Source organism: Haplochromis burtoni, unplaced genomic scaffold (assembly GCF_018398535.1).
Source record: "Haplochromis burtoni strain Fernald_Lab_line unplaced genomic scaffold, NCSU_Asbu1 Contig_50, whole genome shotgun sequence".
NCBI lineage: Eukaryota > Metazoa > Chordata > Actinopteri > Cichliformes > Cichlidae > Haplochromis > Haplochromis burtoni.
Genome location: NW_024582411.1, coordinates 371,573 through 384,948, shown reverse-complemented (window position 1 = coordinate 384,948; position 13,376 = coordinate 371,573). Strand labels below are relative to the sequence as shown.

At 41.4% G+C, this 13,376-nt stretch overlaps 1 protein-coding gene across 1 annotated transcript; it reads right to left on the bottom strand.

Moving 5' to 3' along the window:
• Window positions 1–561: 561 nt before the first annotated feature.
• lipca (lipase, hepatic a) lies at window positions 562–13,300 on the bottom strand. Its single transcript, XM_005929590.2, has 9 exons — window positions 13,036–13,300; window positions 10,789–10,967; window positions 8,304–8,483; window positions 8,067–8,184; window positions 7,732–7,965; window positions 6,169–6,411; window positions 5,073–5,187; window positions 4,462–4,680; window positions 562–856 (listed from the first exon to the last, which is right to left on the bottom strand). The coding sequence occupies exons 1-9, from the start codon at window positions 13,115–13,117 to the stop codon at window positions 742–744; spliced, it is 1,485 nt and encodes a 494-aa protein (XP_005929652.1). The 5' UTR covers window positions 13,118–13,300; the 3' UTR covers window positions 562–741.
• Window positions 13,301–13,376: the final 76 nt, after the last annotated feature.

Below are 13,376 nucleotides of genomic sequence, written 5' to 3'. Positions count from 1 at the left end.
ACCATATCGTTTCCCTCTTTGTCCAGTGTTAAAAGGTAGCGCCATGGATTTCTGATACTTTAAAAAAGAAACATTTTACAATTGAATTTAATGTTATTATGTTATTCAACCCACAAATGGTTCAAAGTGATGATTGGTAAGAAGATTCAAGTGTCGCACCTGATTTAGAAGAACAAGATTCAACTGCATTCGAGTTTTCAGCTGTAACAGCCTGCCCTCTGCAGTCATCACCTGGTAATTACTTGCCTTTCTTAATCTCTTAATGAGATTTTAAGACTGATTTTGTTTTCAAGCAATTATGATACAAATTCAAATAATAGATGCAAAATAGGCATCAATAGAGGGTTTTATAAACATCAATTTTCAGTTAGAATTTAGATTAGTTCCCGTTTCAGGCTTTAAAGGGTTTAGCGCTTTAACTTACAGTTCAACCTGTCAGTTGTGTTTTCATTCAACCAAAATATCTGCACATTTGTGACATGGAAAAATGTGTTAGTCCGTAGCTGGATACGAATGGACCTTTGTGCATGTGTAGAAAAATAAACCCACCTAATGACATGATAGAAAAGAACAGTATATTTATTCAGCACTTCTTTCCAGCAATTATGGTTTTCTGAGTTACTCCCTGAATGTACACAACTTCACTTCAAGGAGGGAGAATTTTATCGCATTCGTTGTTGTTTTCAAGAGCCATTCAACTGATATCTTCAGTTAGATCTTCAGCGAGTGACCCACACAAGTCTATAAGTTGTCCTTTCTTCTGGGCCTTTTTGGTCTCTCTTCCTTACAGCGTACAAACACCATGTCTTCTGACGCTTCCATTTGTCCCTCGTTTGTCATGGAACAGAAAGATGTCCTGGAAAACAGAGACGGTGTCGTTAACACGGTGCGATTGAACAGAAAGAGTGAGTGCAGGAGTAAAGATTAACCAGTCTGTGTATGGGAAACAACCCACTAGATGGCATCAGCAGTCTGTAATGGTCTCAAGTGTGTTCTTTATACGATTGTAGCATCTTTACCTTACAATATGAAGCACCTTGAGCCAACTGTTGTTGCAATTTGGTGGTATTTCATTAAAACTGAACTGAATTAATATAATTCAGTATCAGTAATATTACTCGTCTTAGCACTATTGTACAATTTGAGACAACTGTACTTGACTTTCTTTCCTGTTTATCCCATTTTCAGCTCTATTATATATCACAGTGTGATTTTTATTTTATATTTGGAAATATCATATATGCTCATATATATGTGCTTTGAATGTGATACGAAAAACTGCAGGTTCAACAGAGGTCATCTGTGATGCCACCAATGCAAGTTAAAACTTTACAATGCAAAGAGAAAAAAACCCAAACACCATTCAAAACACAGCAGCTTTCTCTGGGTCAAAGCTCATTTGAATGTGTACAGAGTGGGAATGTGAACATATTTTGGAAATCATGGACACTGTGTCCTCCGATAGATGCAACAGTAAAAGGACTGGTACTTACATTGCACTCTCTTACTCTATTTGAGCACTCAAAGTACTTTCTAGCCACAAGCCTTAATCACCATTTTCTATGCCTAATTGCTTTTAAAGTGATTTAACCTAACACATAGATGCAGCAGGGGCAGCTCAGGGCTCAGCATCTTGCCCAGGGAAACACTGACACGCAGACTAAAACCACTGACCTTCCAATTAGTAGACAACCTGCTCTTCCTCCTGAGCCACAGCTGTAACGTGCTAATCCGTGAAGGCCCCATTAATGCTGAATGACACATATATTCAGATAGAGCCATTCAGACGTCTCTTTCAGAGAAGAGCTTTTTGCATGCAGCAAAGATAATGCTAAACCACTTTTTGACACATATTGTTGGCTGCTGTAGACTAAACTAGCCTGTCATGTCTGTCTGCAGTTAGACCTGCAACCTACAGGAAATATGTGATCTATCATGAAACAAAAAAATAATACAATGAAAACAAACAAGCTGAAAAGTATCAATCACTAAAAAACATTTCACCTTTAAAAGTTCAGTTAATGTTCTTAGTTTTTGTCACGGCTGTTGTTGAAATGGGTTTGGACTGGATCATATATATATTATATTTATAATGACGGCGAAACAACTAGTAGCTCAGTGTTCCAACCTGTGCACTGCCTGGATTGATTACAAGAAGGCCTATGACTCAATGCCCCACAGCTGGATACTGGAATGCCTAGAATTGTACAAGATCAATGGGACCCTAAGAGCCTTCATCAGGAACTCAATGGGGATGTGGCGTACAACACTAGAGGCCAACTCCAAGCCCATAGCACAAGTCACCATCAAGTGCGGGATCTACCAAGGAGATGCTCTGTCCCCACTGCTGTTCTGCATAGGCCTGAACCCCCTCAGTGAGATCATTAACAAGACTGGCTACGGATACCGACTACGGAACGGAGCAGTTGTCAGCCACCTCCTGTACATGGATGACATCAAGCTGTATGCCAAGAGTGAACGAGACATCGATTCACTGATCCACACTACCAGGCTATACAGCAATGACATTGGAATGTCGTTCGGACTGGAGAAGTGTAGTCGGATGGTAACAAAGAGAGGGAAGGTAGTCAGAACTGAGGGGATTGAACTACCAGAAGGCAACATTGCAGACATAGAGGACAGTTACAAGTACCTGGGGATCCCGCAGGCAATGGGAACCATGAAGAGGCCGCTAGAAAGGCTGCAACCACCAAGTACCTGCAGAGGGTCAGGCAAGTCCTGAGGAGTCAGCTGAATGGTAAGAACAAGATCCGGGCCATCAACACGTACGCCCTGCCCGTGATCAGGTACCCTGCTGGGGTAATAGGCTGGCCAAAGGAGGAGATAGAAGCCACTGACATAAAGACAAGAAAGCTCCTTACCATGCATGGAGGGTTTCACCCCAAGTCCAGCACCCTGAGGCTGTACGCTAAGCGGAAGGAAGGGGGCCGGGGACTGGTGAGTGTCAGCACCACAGTCCAGGATGAGACAAGAACATCCAAGAATACATTGGGAAGATGGCCCCAACTGACCTAGTGCTCAGTGAATACCTCAGGCAGCAGAAACCCAAGAAAGAGGAGGGAGACGAGGAACCATCATGGAAGGACAGGCCCCTGCACGGTATGTACCACCGGCAGATAGAGGAGGTGGCTGATATCCAGAAATCCTACCAGTGGCTGGACAAAGCTGGACTGAAAGACAGCACAGAGGCACTAATCATGGCAGCACAAGAACAAGCTCTGAGACAAGATCCATAGAGGCTGGGGTCTATCACACCAGGCAAGACCCCAGGTGCAGGCTGTGTAAAGATGCCCCAGAGACAATCCAGCACATAACAGCAGGGTGCAAGATGCTAGCAGGCAAGGCATACATGGAACGCCATAACCAAGTGGCCGGCATAGTGTACAGGAACATCTGTGCCGAGTATAACCTGGAAGTCCCGAGGTCAAAATGGGAGATGCCCCCAAGGGTGGTGGAGAATGACCGAGCTAAGATCCTGTGGGACTTCCAGATACAGACGGACAAAATGGTGGTGGCTAACCAACCGGACATAGTGGTGGTAGACAAACAGAAGAAGACGGCCGTAGTGATCGATGTAGCGGTTCCGAATGACAGCAATATCAGGAAGAAGGAACACGAGAAGCTGGAGAAATACCAAGGGCTCAGAGAAGAGCTCGAGAGGATGTGGAGGGTGAAGGTAACGGTGGTCCCCGTGGTAATCGGAGCACTAGGTGCGGTGACTCCCAAGCTAGGCGAGTGGCTCCAGCAGATCCCGGGAATAACATCGGAGATCTCTGTCCAGAAGAGCGCAGTCCTGGGAACAGCTAAGATACTGCGCAGGACCCTCAAGCTCCCAGGCCTCTGGTAGAGGACCCGAGCTTGAAGGATAAACCGCCCGCAGGGGCGTGCTGGGTGTTTTTATTATATATTTATATTTATATATATTATTTCAATATATTTATATATTTATATATATTGTGTATTTTGTTGTACAGTTATTTCATTTTTAACCTTAATTTTTTATATATATATAGTTTAAAAAAATAGAAAAGGCTTCAGCAGTGTTGGAATCATGTGTGGAATAAAGCCCGGTATGATGATGAAAAGCTGTATAATTATTTGTGCTCTCCATCATTTAAGCCCTTAAAGTAGGGGTGTCAAACATGAGGCTGGGGGGCAGAATTGGCACAGCTAAGACTCCAATCCGGCCTGCTGGATTTCTTTAGAAAATATGGCGGGCATAAAGGTTTTGATTTAATTATATATTTATACATTTTACAGTTTGTTGATAATAACCTCCCCCATTCATTCTACACCAAAGTAATAGATAAACAATTAAAGACAGAACAATTCCTGTTTTTTTGCTGTCTGCTAAAGAAACTTTGGTTAAAACAAGAAAATTTACAGCAATCAAGAAAAACTTTTGGTTTTATGCTGCTAGCTCGTAAGAAACACATGTACCTCCTCTGTGTTTCGCCCGCTTTGACGCTGACTTTGCCCACATTCAGGAGTCTTTTTCTTTCCCAAGTTCTCCAAGGAATGATGGTCTGCACCTTGTCCCACACATTTTCCCACAGAGGAGATGCCTCCCAGCGTATATTGAGCAACATCAGTTCCCCCAAGTCTCTGTCCAGGGTGATCAGGAAGGTGAAGGTTTTGTTACCTGAAATCTTTTCATTGCTGGTGGAGATTTTTAAAACAGAAATCGAGAGAGACAAAGTTAGATGAGAGTTAATCACCCTGCAAAAGGCTGTTGTGGCGGCTCAGACTAGAGCGGGACAGCAGATGAGATTTCCTCTGCTAGCACTGTTTAGCCTGAGACGCTTTGATACACAGAATATGAAGGATAACACAGTTGTCAGGGAATATTGTCTTGTTTAAATTATTCATCCCATCATTGCCATTTATAGTTCTCTTTCATGCAAAGGCTTCAGTTGTTTCCATGTGTGTCAGCTGCTCTCCTTAACTTGCTTTGTAGAGCTGAGAGCCCAGCTGCATATTGCATGTGTCAAAGAGTGCTCATGTGTTCTGATTTAAACCCGATGGGGGGTTGGTGTTGGTACAGTACTCACAAGGTGATGTCCACAGCTCCACTCTCTTCTTTGGTTCCTGTGAGGGAGATCGTAAGAGAGGGCTCAACCTTCTCTGTCTGATTGATGAACTGGACCCTGAACTGGTAATGATAGACTGAAGGGTGGAAGCCAGAAACAGAAGAAGAAGAGGACACGGTTACAGAGAAACCCCCGACACAGTTTTCAGTTTTTCTTGTTAGCTTTACATTTTATCAGTCTAACATATAGGATAATAAAACATTGAAACAGGAACAGATTTTGTGTAGATAATGGCTGATTTTGTATTCCTACCAGTCAAACAGAGGACTGGATTCATTTACTGATGGATGTGGACTGTCTAAACAGATTTAGATGTAAGTTTTTATTCGATAGTGTGAAAAATTGGCAAAAACTGCTCTGTAATTTTTTTGATTTAGACAAAGAAAAAATGTTTTATGAGGCCAAAGTGGCCCTGATCTTTCACTTTTAACTACTAAAATCTAATTTGCTTATCCTAGGCTTATGGAGCTAATGGAGTTCAATCAAGGCAGAAAACCGGGAAAATGAGGCCATCAAAGTGCAAAGTTTCAAAATCCTACACATAGCTACAATAAAACATAACACCATCTCTGATATTTATGTTTTCATGTCTGCAAGTTCCACTAAAACACCAAAGCTTTGTGGTTTCCAGCCCAGTTGATGGCACCAATCTAAAAGCCACCCTTTCCTACTAAAGATCTAAATTACAAATGAAATTAGTGGTTTGTAATTTCTCATTTTTTCATTCTCAAAAGAAATGAAGCTGTAAAAAGTCTAGGTCTTGTCGTAGGTTTATTTGAATAACAAATAACGACTAGAAATCTTCTTGGGATGAGATTTTATGCCATGATGACAGATGCACCGAATCCTTTCAAATCTACTGCCACTCCGCTTTAACTTAAATAAAATTTGGCCTCCTTATTTTTGTGTAAGCTTGCCATCAAACAGATTTATTTTGCCTTAATAACACATGCAAAAGCTATTTATATATATTAAGTCTTTAATGGGACATATAAGTGTATCCTGTTGGTCAGTTATGACTTTTACACGGCTGTTAGGTCAAAATGACAAACCATACGTTTGTAAGGCATCCGAGACCGTGTTTTCAGGTAGAGCCTCTTGCTGGTGCCCGTGCGGACTTTCTTGATATCATAGCCGAGTGTGTTGCAGCGATTCTTCCGGCAGTCCAGACAGACGCCCTTGTCAAAGGCGCTGTTGTCGCTGCACCTGTAGGCCATGCTCTGCTTGTCTTTATTGAGCAGAGAGTCGATGAAGAGATGGACAGAGCGCTCATGGGCACATTTCACTGTTTGCTCAAAGCCTAAGAGAAAAATAAAAATGTGGTGAAAATTTTAAACCTGCTTCTCCAAAACGACTTTGATCTGACTTTCAGCGGATTGTGGAAGAGCTAAACCACGAAGCCTGACCATTATTTGTGGATCGAGTTCATTATCGCCAAATGGTGGCATCTATCAGCTCTTGCTTCTGTCACATCTCCTATAAGTGACTCATTATATCTCTGCTCTGAAGGCCGTTTCTCTGAGCAGCAGCTTGTAGCCTGAAGGCAGCTCAGCTCAGACGGATGGACAGAGAAAAAGCACGGCACATGTTGCTAATTAACTCCTGAGGATGACAGATGCTTTAATGTGGTTCTCACTGTCATATTGTGAGGATGTGTTTAGGATTGAGAGGCAGCATAAATCCCACAGCCACTTCTGTTAGACTGCATGAAATTAAATACATCTGCCTAAACACAGAAGAAGAAACTGTCAACAAGCAGAAGAGGAATCGGCATCCTAGACGTGGCTTCTAAACCAGTGTTCTGAGGTGGCAAGGCCAATTAAGAAGAAAAAATGTTATGATAGAGCGTGCAAAGAAGGAAACCAGAAAGCCTTTAAGCAGAAGAACATACTGCTCTGATTGGAGCTTTGATTTAAACCAGAGGAACCAGAAACTTGAATGCCTTTTCAAACAGGGAATGAATGCCTACTTTATGTGGACTCATCAATGCAGACATTAAATAAATAAACAAATATAATAGCTTTGGTATTCCTGATAAATATGGTCTAAATTTGTAAAAGACTATTTGTTCAGAAAAATGTTTGTAATATTTAAGTTTCAATACAATGTTTAAAGTGGCCACTTCATTAGATACATCTGGCTAGGGTTGGATGCTGGATTCAACAAGGTGCTGGAAACATTCGGTTCATGCTGACATGATATCATCGCACAGTTGCTGGGTGCACTGTGATCATAAAGGGATGGACAATACTTAGGTAGGCTGACCCTTAGTTGGTACTAAAAGAGGCAAGAAAATATCCCCCACATGATTACATCACTAAAAGCAGCAGTTTGAACCGTGAATTCAAGGCAGGATCGATCCATGCTGTTTATATCTGAATGTCAGAGCAGAAATTGAGACTCATCAGACCAGGCAGCTTGTTGCCAGTCTTCAGCGGCAAACAGACAGCAGGATGTTCTGTTGTTCTATCCCACACTTACAGACCATAAAACACTGCAGCCTCTAAGAGGCATCACAGAGCTGCTTATTTCATGCTGCCCAGAAATACTATACTATAAAACAATCATGGTTATTTCTGGTGGTCGCAATTTTTAATGTGCTGTTACAGATTTATCTTACCGAGGATCCCGTACTGGGATATGTGCTCGTAAATGTTTTGCAGGTCACACCCTGGCTGGAAATCTCCTCCATTCGGGTAAAAGTCATAATGGGCCACAGCTTGCTTAATTCCCACACTGAGGCCCATACGCTCGTGGGTGAAAGTGTGGATGGCATCCACAAATTCAGCATCATCAGGAGACAGTCTGTCCGTGGGAGACATGCCTTCAAACAGCGGACCAGCTGGATCGAGCCCTGAACAGACATGATATACACAAGCATTGGGTGGTTTTAGAATATTAAATGAATAAATTGCTATTTATTAAATTTAGCTATGAAAGGACTAAAAATCTCACCAGTAATTCTTCCAATCTTCTCCGGACCTGTCAGAAAGCTCCCAGCAAATCCAGAGATGTGAGCACCGAGGCTGTAGCCAATCAAATGAGCATTTCTAAGTGGGTACTTGTAGTGCTCCTGTAGGCGATTAAAGACATGCATGATTGCTGAAACGTATAGATTTGACTATGGAATGAAAATGTGTCACCTTTCAGTCCACTGACATCATAAAGATCAGTGGAGGAGTTTATTCTCACCTGAAGTGTCTGCAGTAGGTGAGCTATGTCTTTTCCAACAGTGCGGGTTTTCTGTACTGCGATTGGATAGTGCTGCTGAGCCAGCGACAGCCAGTCTGTAAGCACCACATTTGCATCTATCAGGTTTGTCCTCACAGCCGTGGCTAACCTCATCACCCAGCTCTCCATTATGCCATCCACCTTCACAACAGCAAAACTAAGCATTAAAAAACAGCTGCTTACTTTTAAAGTGTTAATATGTGCTGTGCACAGTACAGTCCTGTGCATAGTTCAGTTCGGCAAAAATGAGAGAAACTGCAGTGACTCTGTTACTTAACTAAAGGATTTTTCCTCATGAACCGTTACAAACTGTTGATTTTTCACTTTTTCCCACCCATCATATATTGGCATGGTCTGTGTTTATGGAGGGTTTTTTCTTTCTTATTTTCCTTTTTGAATTCTTAGTATGTGGGATTGGGGTTTCTGTTTGGTTCTCATTTGCTGAGCTAGTGTTTGTTGGCTTTTATGGAGTCTTAATTCTCATGGTATTTTTGAATTCTGGTTCTTATTTTTGAGCACTTGTCACAAGTTTCTTTTTTAGTGATTTGTAGTTCTTGTGAAATTAGTGAGTTCTGTTTTGTGTTTTGCTTCTGTTTGTTATTTTTCACCAGTATTCCCCAGGGTTGATCTGATATCCTCGAGTTGGTGTTGTTCCCAGATCATCATACTAAATGTTGTTCCAGGATCAACATTGCAAGTGACCAATCAGAATGTTGTGACGTCATACTTTTGCGACTTCGGGAAACACCGGCGTAAAACAAAAAACTGTACTTAAGCTGCGTGAAACCGTCTCTGTCCGCCGATCAACGGACCCTGACTCTAACCCTAACCCTAACCGTAACCCTTTAATAAACAGTAAGCAGAATTGATATTGTCCTTGCAACATTGGAATTTCATAAATGTATGAATGGCTTGGCGCGCAAAGGAATAACGTCACAACAATGTGATTGGTCACTTGCAATGTTGAACCTGGAACAACATTTTCATGATGGTCTGGGAACAACACCAACACGAGGATATCAGATCATCCATTCCCCAGTCTGTGTCCCCTCTGTCTCGTTCATGTCCTCGTGTCTTCACATGTGTCATCCTTCACTGTCTCTTATGCTTCTCCAGTTCCAGCTGCCTTTAGTCTGAAGCTAAATTTTTCTTTGTTTTTCCTGTGTCTTCAAAATGTTGTCCCACTGAATGAGTTCATTCATGTTCCGTATTTATCTTTCATGTTTCACTGTAAAGGTGATTGTTGTTCCTTTTCTGTTTTCATTTCTATATCACTTGTGATTCAGTGTTTTATTGTCACCACCTGTGTTGATTACGCTCACCTGTGTCTTGTTCCCCATGCGTCTCTAATCTCCAGCTAATCCTCAGTGTCTCCTGTCCTCCCTTTGTCAAACTGATTGTCTGACATCTGGGACCCTATTCTCAGACTATGGAAGTTTGTTTCTGCCACAGAAAAAACATTTTTTGCCATCCATAAGTCAGAATTTTAAGTTATTTTCTAAAAAAAAAAAAAAAAAAATCTTTAAATTGAAAATCAAACTTGAAATTTTGCTTTTATACCATGACTGTGAAACAAATACTATATGGTTTCACTCTAAATAAAATCAGGCTACCTCATACGGGGAGGCATAACAAACTACAGGGCGACTAAGAGGGTTCAACCTCAGCCAAGGCCTGCTTCCTGTTTTGCAGTTTAGGAATAGGTGACCTGGATGTGCACCAGAATGTAACAGCTTCCTTTTATCTGCCATCCTCCACCTCTCCTGCAGCATTCACCAACTTCAGCTTGGTGTTGAAATCTCGCTGACAGATAAATATGATACAGATTGTTTTGTGAATGGGAATTACAGCAAGGAGTTTTTAATGTATTTTGGCAGGTGTTCTTAAGTCTGTTTGTGGACAAATATTTTCACTGTTATAGAGACAGCTTTATAGTTGTGTAACCGAGATCAAAATGTTCCATACTCCAAAGAGAAAAGGGCAGTCAAAGTTCAGTGGGGTCAAGAGAGTCATGGCACTAGCACCCCACCCCTTTTTAATGTATGTTTCTCTGTGTTAGCCCTGCAAGAGGCTGGCGACCTATTCAAGATGTGGCCCTCCTCTCGCCTTTTGACCACTGGGATAGCCCCCCCCCAACAACCCTGAACTGGATAAGCAAAAAAAAGGTTGAATGATGGATAATGTACGTATAAATCTCTACCAAAACTTTAGTAATCTTGAGTTGTGACGGGTGTGGTCTGGGAACTAACTGCTATTGTGGCTGACATGATCCGATCCAAAATTTAATTACATTTCAGTGCAGATCCACGTGTCTACCTCATGGTGTGTTTTTTCAACATGTTTCAGCCTTTTGAAGACGTTTCCCTCCCTGTAGTCAAGTTCCATGTTTAGTATCCAGTGGCTTAAGTCAGCGAAGCGTAAAGAGAGAAAAGGGAGTTGACCTTACCGACCACCCATGAGTGATGATGATGAGGGGATTACTGCTGTTGAAGCCACAGGAGGTGAGAGTGTGCAGCTGCAGAGGGTCCAGCGTGCAGGTGTCCTCACCTCCTAAAAACAGCCTAAAGACTGAACTGCTGACATATAGCTCTTTCTCCCTCAGGACATCCCTCTGCTCTGTCCCCACTGCACCTCAGAAATCAAATAACGGATGGATTGTCTGTTAGAAACGAGTACTTTACAGAACACGATGGTTATGCTTACAGAATAATTACAAATGATGAATGGAAATGTGTCAATTTGATAACACAGAGTGTGTTTTGATGCATTAATGTAAGTATTTGAGTGAGTAAACGTGGAGAAATTAGGACAGTCAGTTCCTGCTGAGGCTCCATTGGACTGGAGACTAACTAACGCCCAATCAGAAGCCCTTTGCTGTGAGTCCAGGTCATACAGACCTCGCTGGCATCTGCTCACAGACATCACTTCACAACAAGTCCCATCGGATGAATCTCTGCCAGACTCTTCTATCATTTGTTACGTAAACTCCTCCTCCCTCAACATGTTTAAAACCACAGCCAATAATGCCAAAAACCAAGGCGCCTGTAAACACCCAGCAATGCAGCTGCCTTCATACAAGTTCTGGTTCCTGATGTGAAGCCCAAATCGTCTTAGCAAGAAAAGTAAAAGAACATCCAGCCATCATTTATCATCATTTGCTTTGGTGTGTCTCTTCAGTGACTGTTTATCGACACGATCAGTGAAAACAGTCTGACTCATTAGTAACAGAACACAAACAAACCCTAACCCAGAAATTTGTACAAGAACTGTGTTTACTTTGCAAATCAGTCATGGTATCTATCACAGCGCATAATTAAAAAAAACATATTTCTAAATGGGGCATGAAGTCTGTCATAAGCCCACATTTAAAGACCCAGTAAAAACACCGGCACTAAAGACTGAGATGGAGAAACCTAAAGGAATATGATTTATTTATTTTTTTATTTATATTTATTTTTGTAGCGCCAAATCACAACAACAGTTACCTCAAGTAGCTTTGTATTGTGAGGTAAACACCCTACAATAATACAAGGAAATCTGATCTGAGTTAAAATCTCCAGTAACTTTTCCCTTTTGCGCACGTTTTAATGATTTCGTTGTAGGACTTTTTAAAATAATAACAATCATCAATAAGGTGTGAACGCATCCTTTACGAGCTTTCAAATAGTTGAGATTTTGTAGAAAAAAGGCTGGGTTTTAAGATGCTAAATATTTTATTTTATTTAAAAAAGTATTTAAAAGTTCAAAACAACAAGTTCAACTTAACAAGATCTGACAGCTGTTTCAGTTTTTAAGTCTCTCTCTGGATGAACGCCATTCACCCAGATATCCACGTGGTGGAGAAAAGGCTAACAGCTTTGTAAAATCTCCCATAGATGTTAAAAAAACGTGATTCATATTTTTATATTCATCAAATCATTTGGTGGCCTGTTTTTCCCCCAGACACTGGGGGCACAGGCAATCTTGAAAGGACCGATTGCATGAAAAATGTTTTATCACAGGATAAACGTGAAAGCTCAGAACAGCTTTATACCGATTTGAAGTGACTCTTCACTGTAAGGGAACAAGGGAAACGCACACACGCGCACACACACACACTGTTTGTGTTTCTCCGCTTACTTGTTGCTCATCTGTGGAATCTTAATGTAACTTTTAAATGTAATTGTTCATATGAATTAGTAAAAATAAACATACAGCCTGAAGCAGCTGGACTGAAACTTGGTTAAAATTTCACTTTACAAGACATGAATTTGCTTTCAGCTGCTTCCTGATGTACACGGGGTAGCCATGACAGGTAGCTCCACATGTCTCATTTATCTGTGTTTCTATGTCGGCCCCCTCTGTGATCCATTTGTGTCTCCTCCTGGGACCAAATCGGGGAGCTTTTGCTTTTTAGGCAAAATACTACTCTGTGGAACCACATCTTTATAACTATCTACTGTGAGGCTAAATAAAGAGTAAAGATTGTTTTAAAGATTGTCTTTAGAAAGAGATACTTTGGGAAATTATGTGTATACTTCTGCGGTGTACAGATTGGCTAGTTTCGGTGTGAGTCTCATTGCAAACACTTTCCTCAGCATGAATTCACAGCATGAACTATAGTTAAATTTAGTGCTTGTTAAAGATTTTGATAGCATCAATCAATCTGTGCATAAATCACAGAAGCGAAGGCAAAGCATGATATTTCACTTACGTGCTCTGATTCCTTTGATTTTCTTTCCCTCACTGAGGTGATAGATTAAAAGCAAACACCACAAGACTTTGACCACAAACATGCCGTCAGCTTGGTAGGTCCTTTTGGCCACGCTTAGAAAATCTTCGGCGCGTGCTGTGGATTTTAAAGGTGAGAGCCTTTTGTCTGCAGATGTAGGAGCTGTTTTTAAGGAAGCCTCATTTCTGTCCTGAGGATTGAAATTGGATTATTTTACCGAACTCTAAAGAGAAAGAGAGGGGACACCAGGAGCAATGGTTCGTGGATAAGGGGGATTTATTCTTATCCTGATTGGCTGGGGGCTGGATCGTGTACATTGTGAA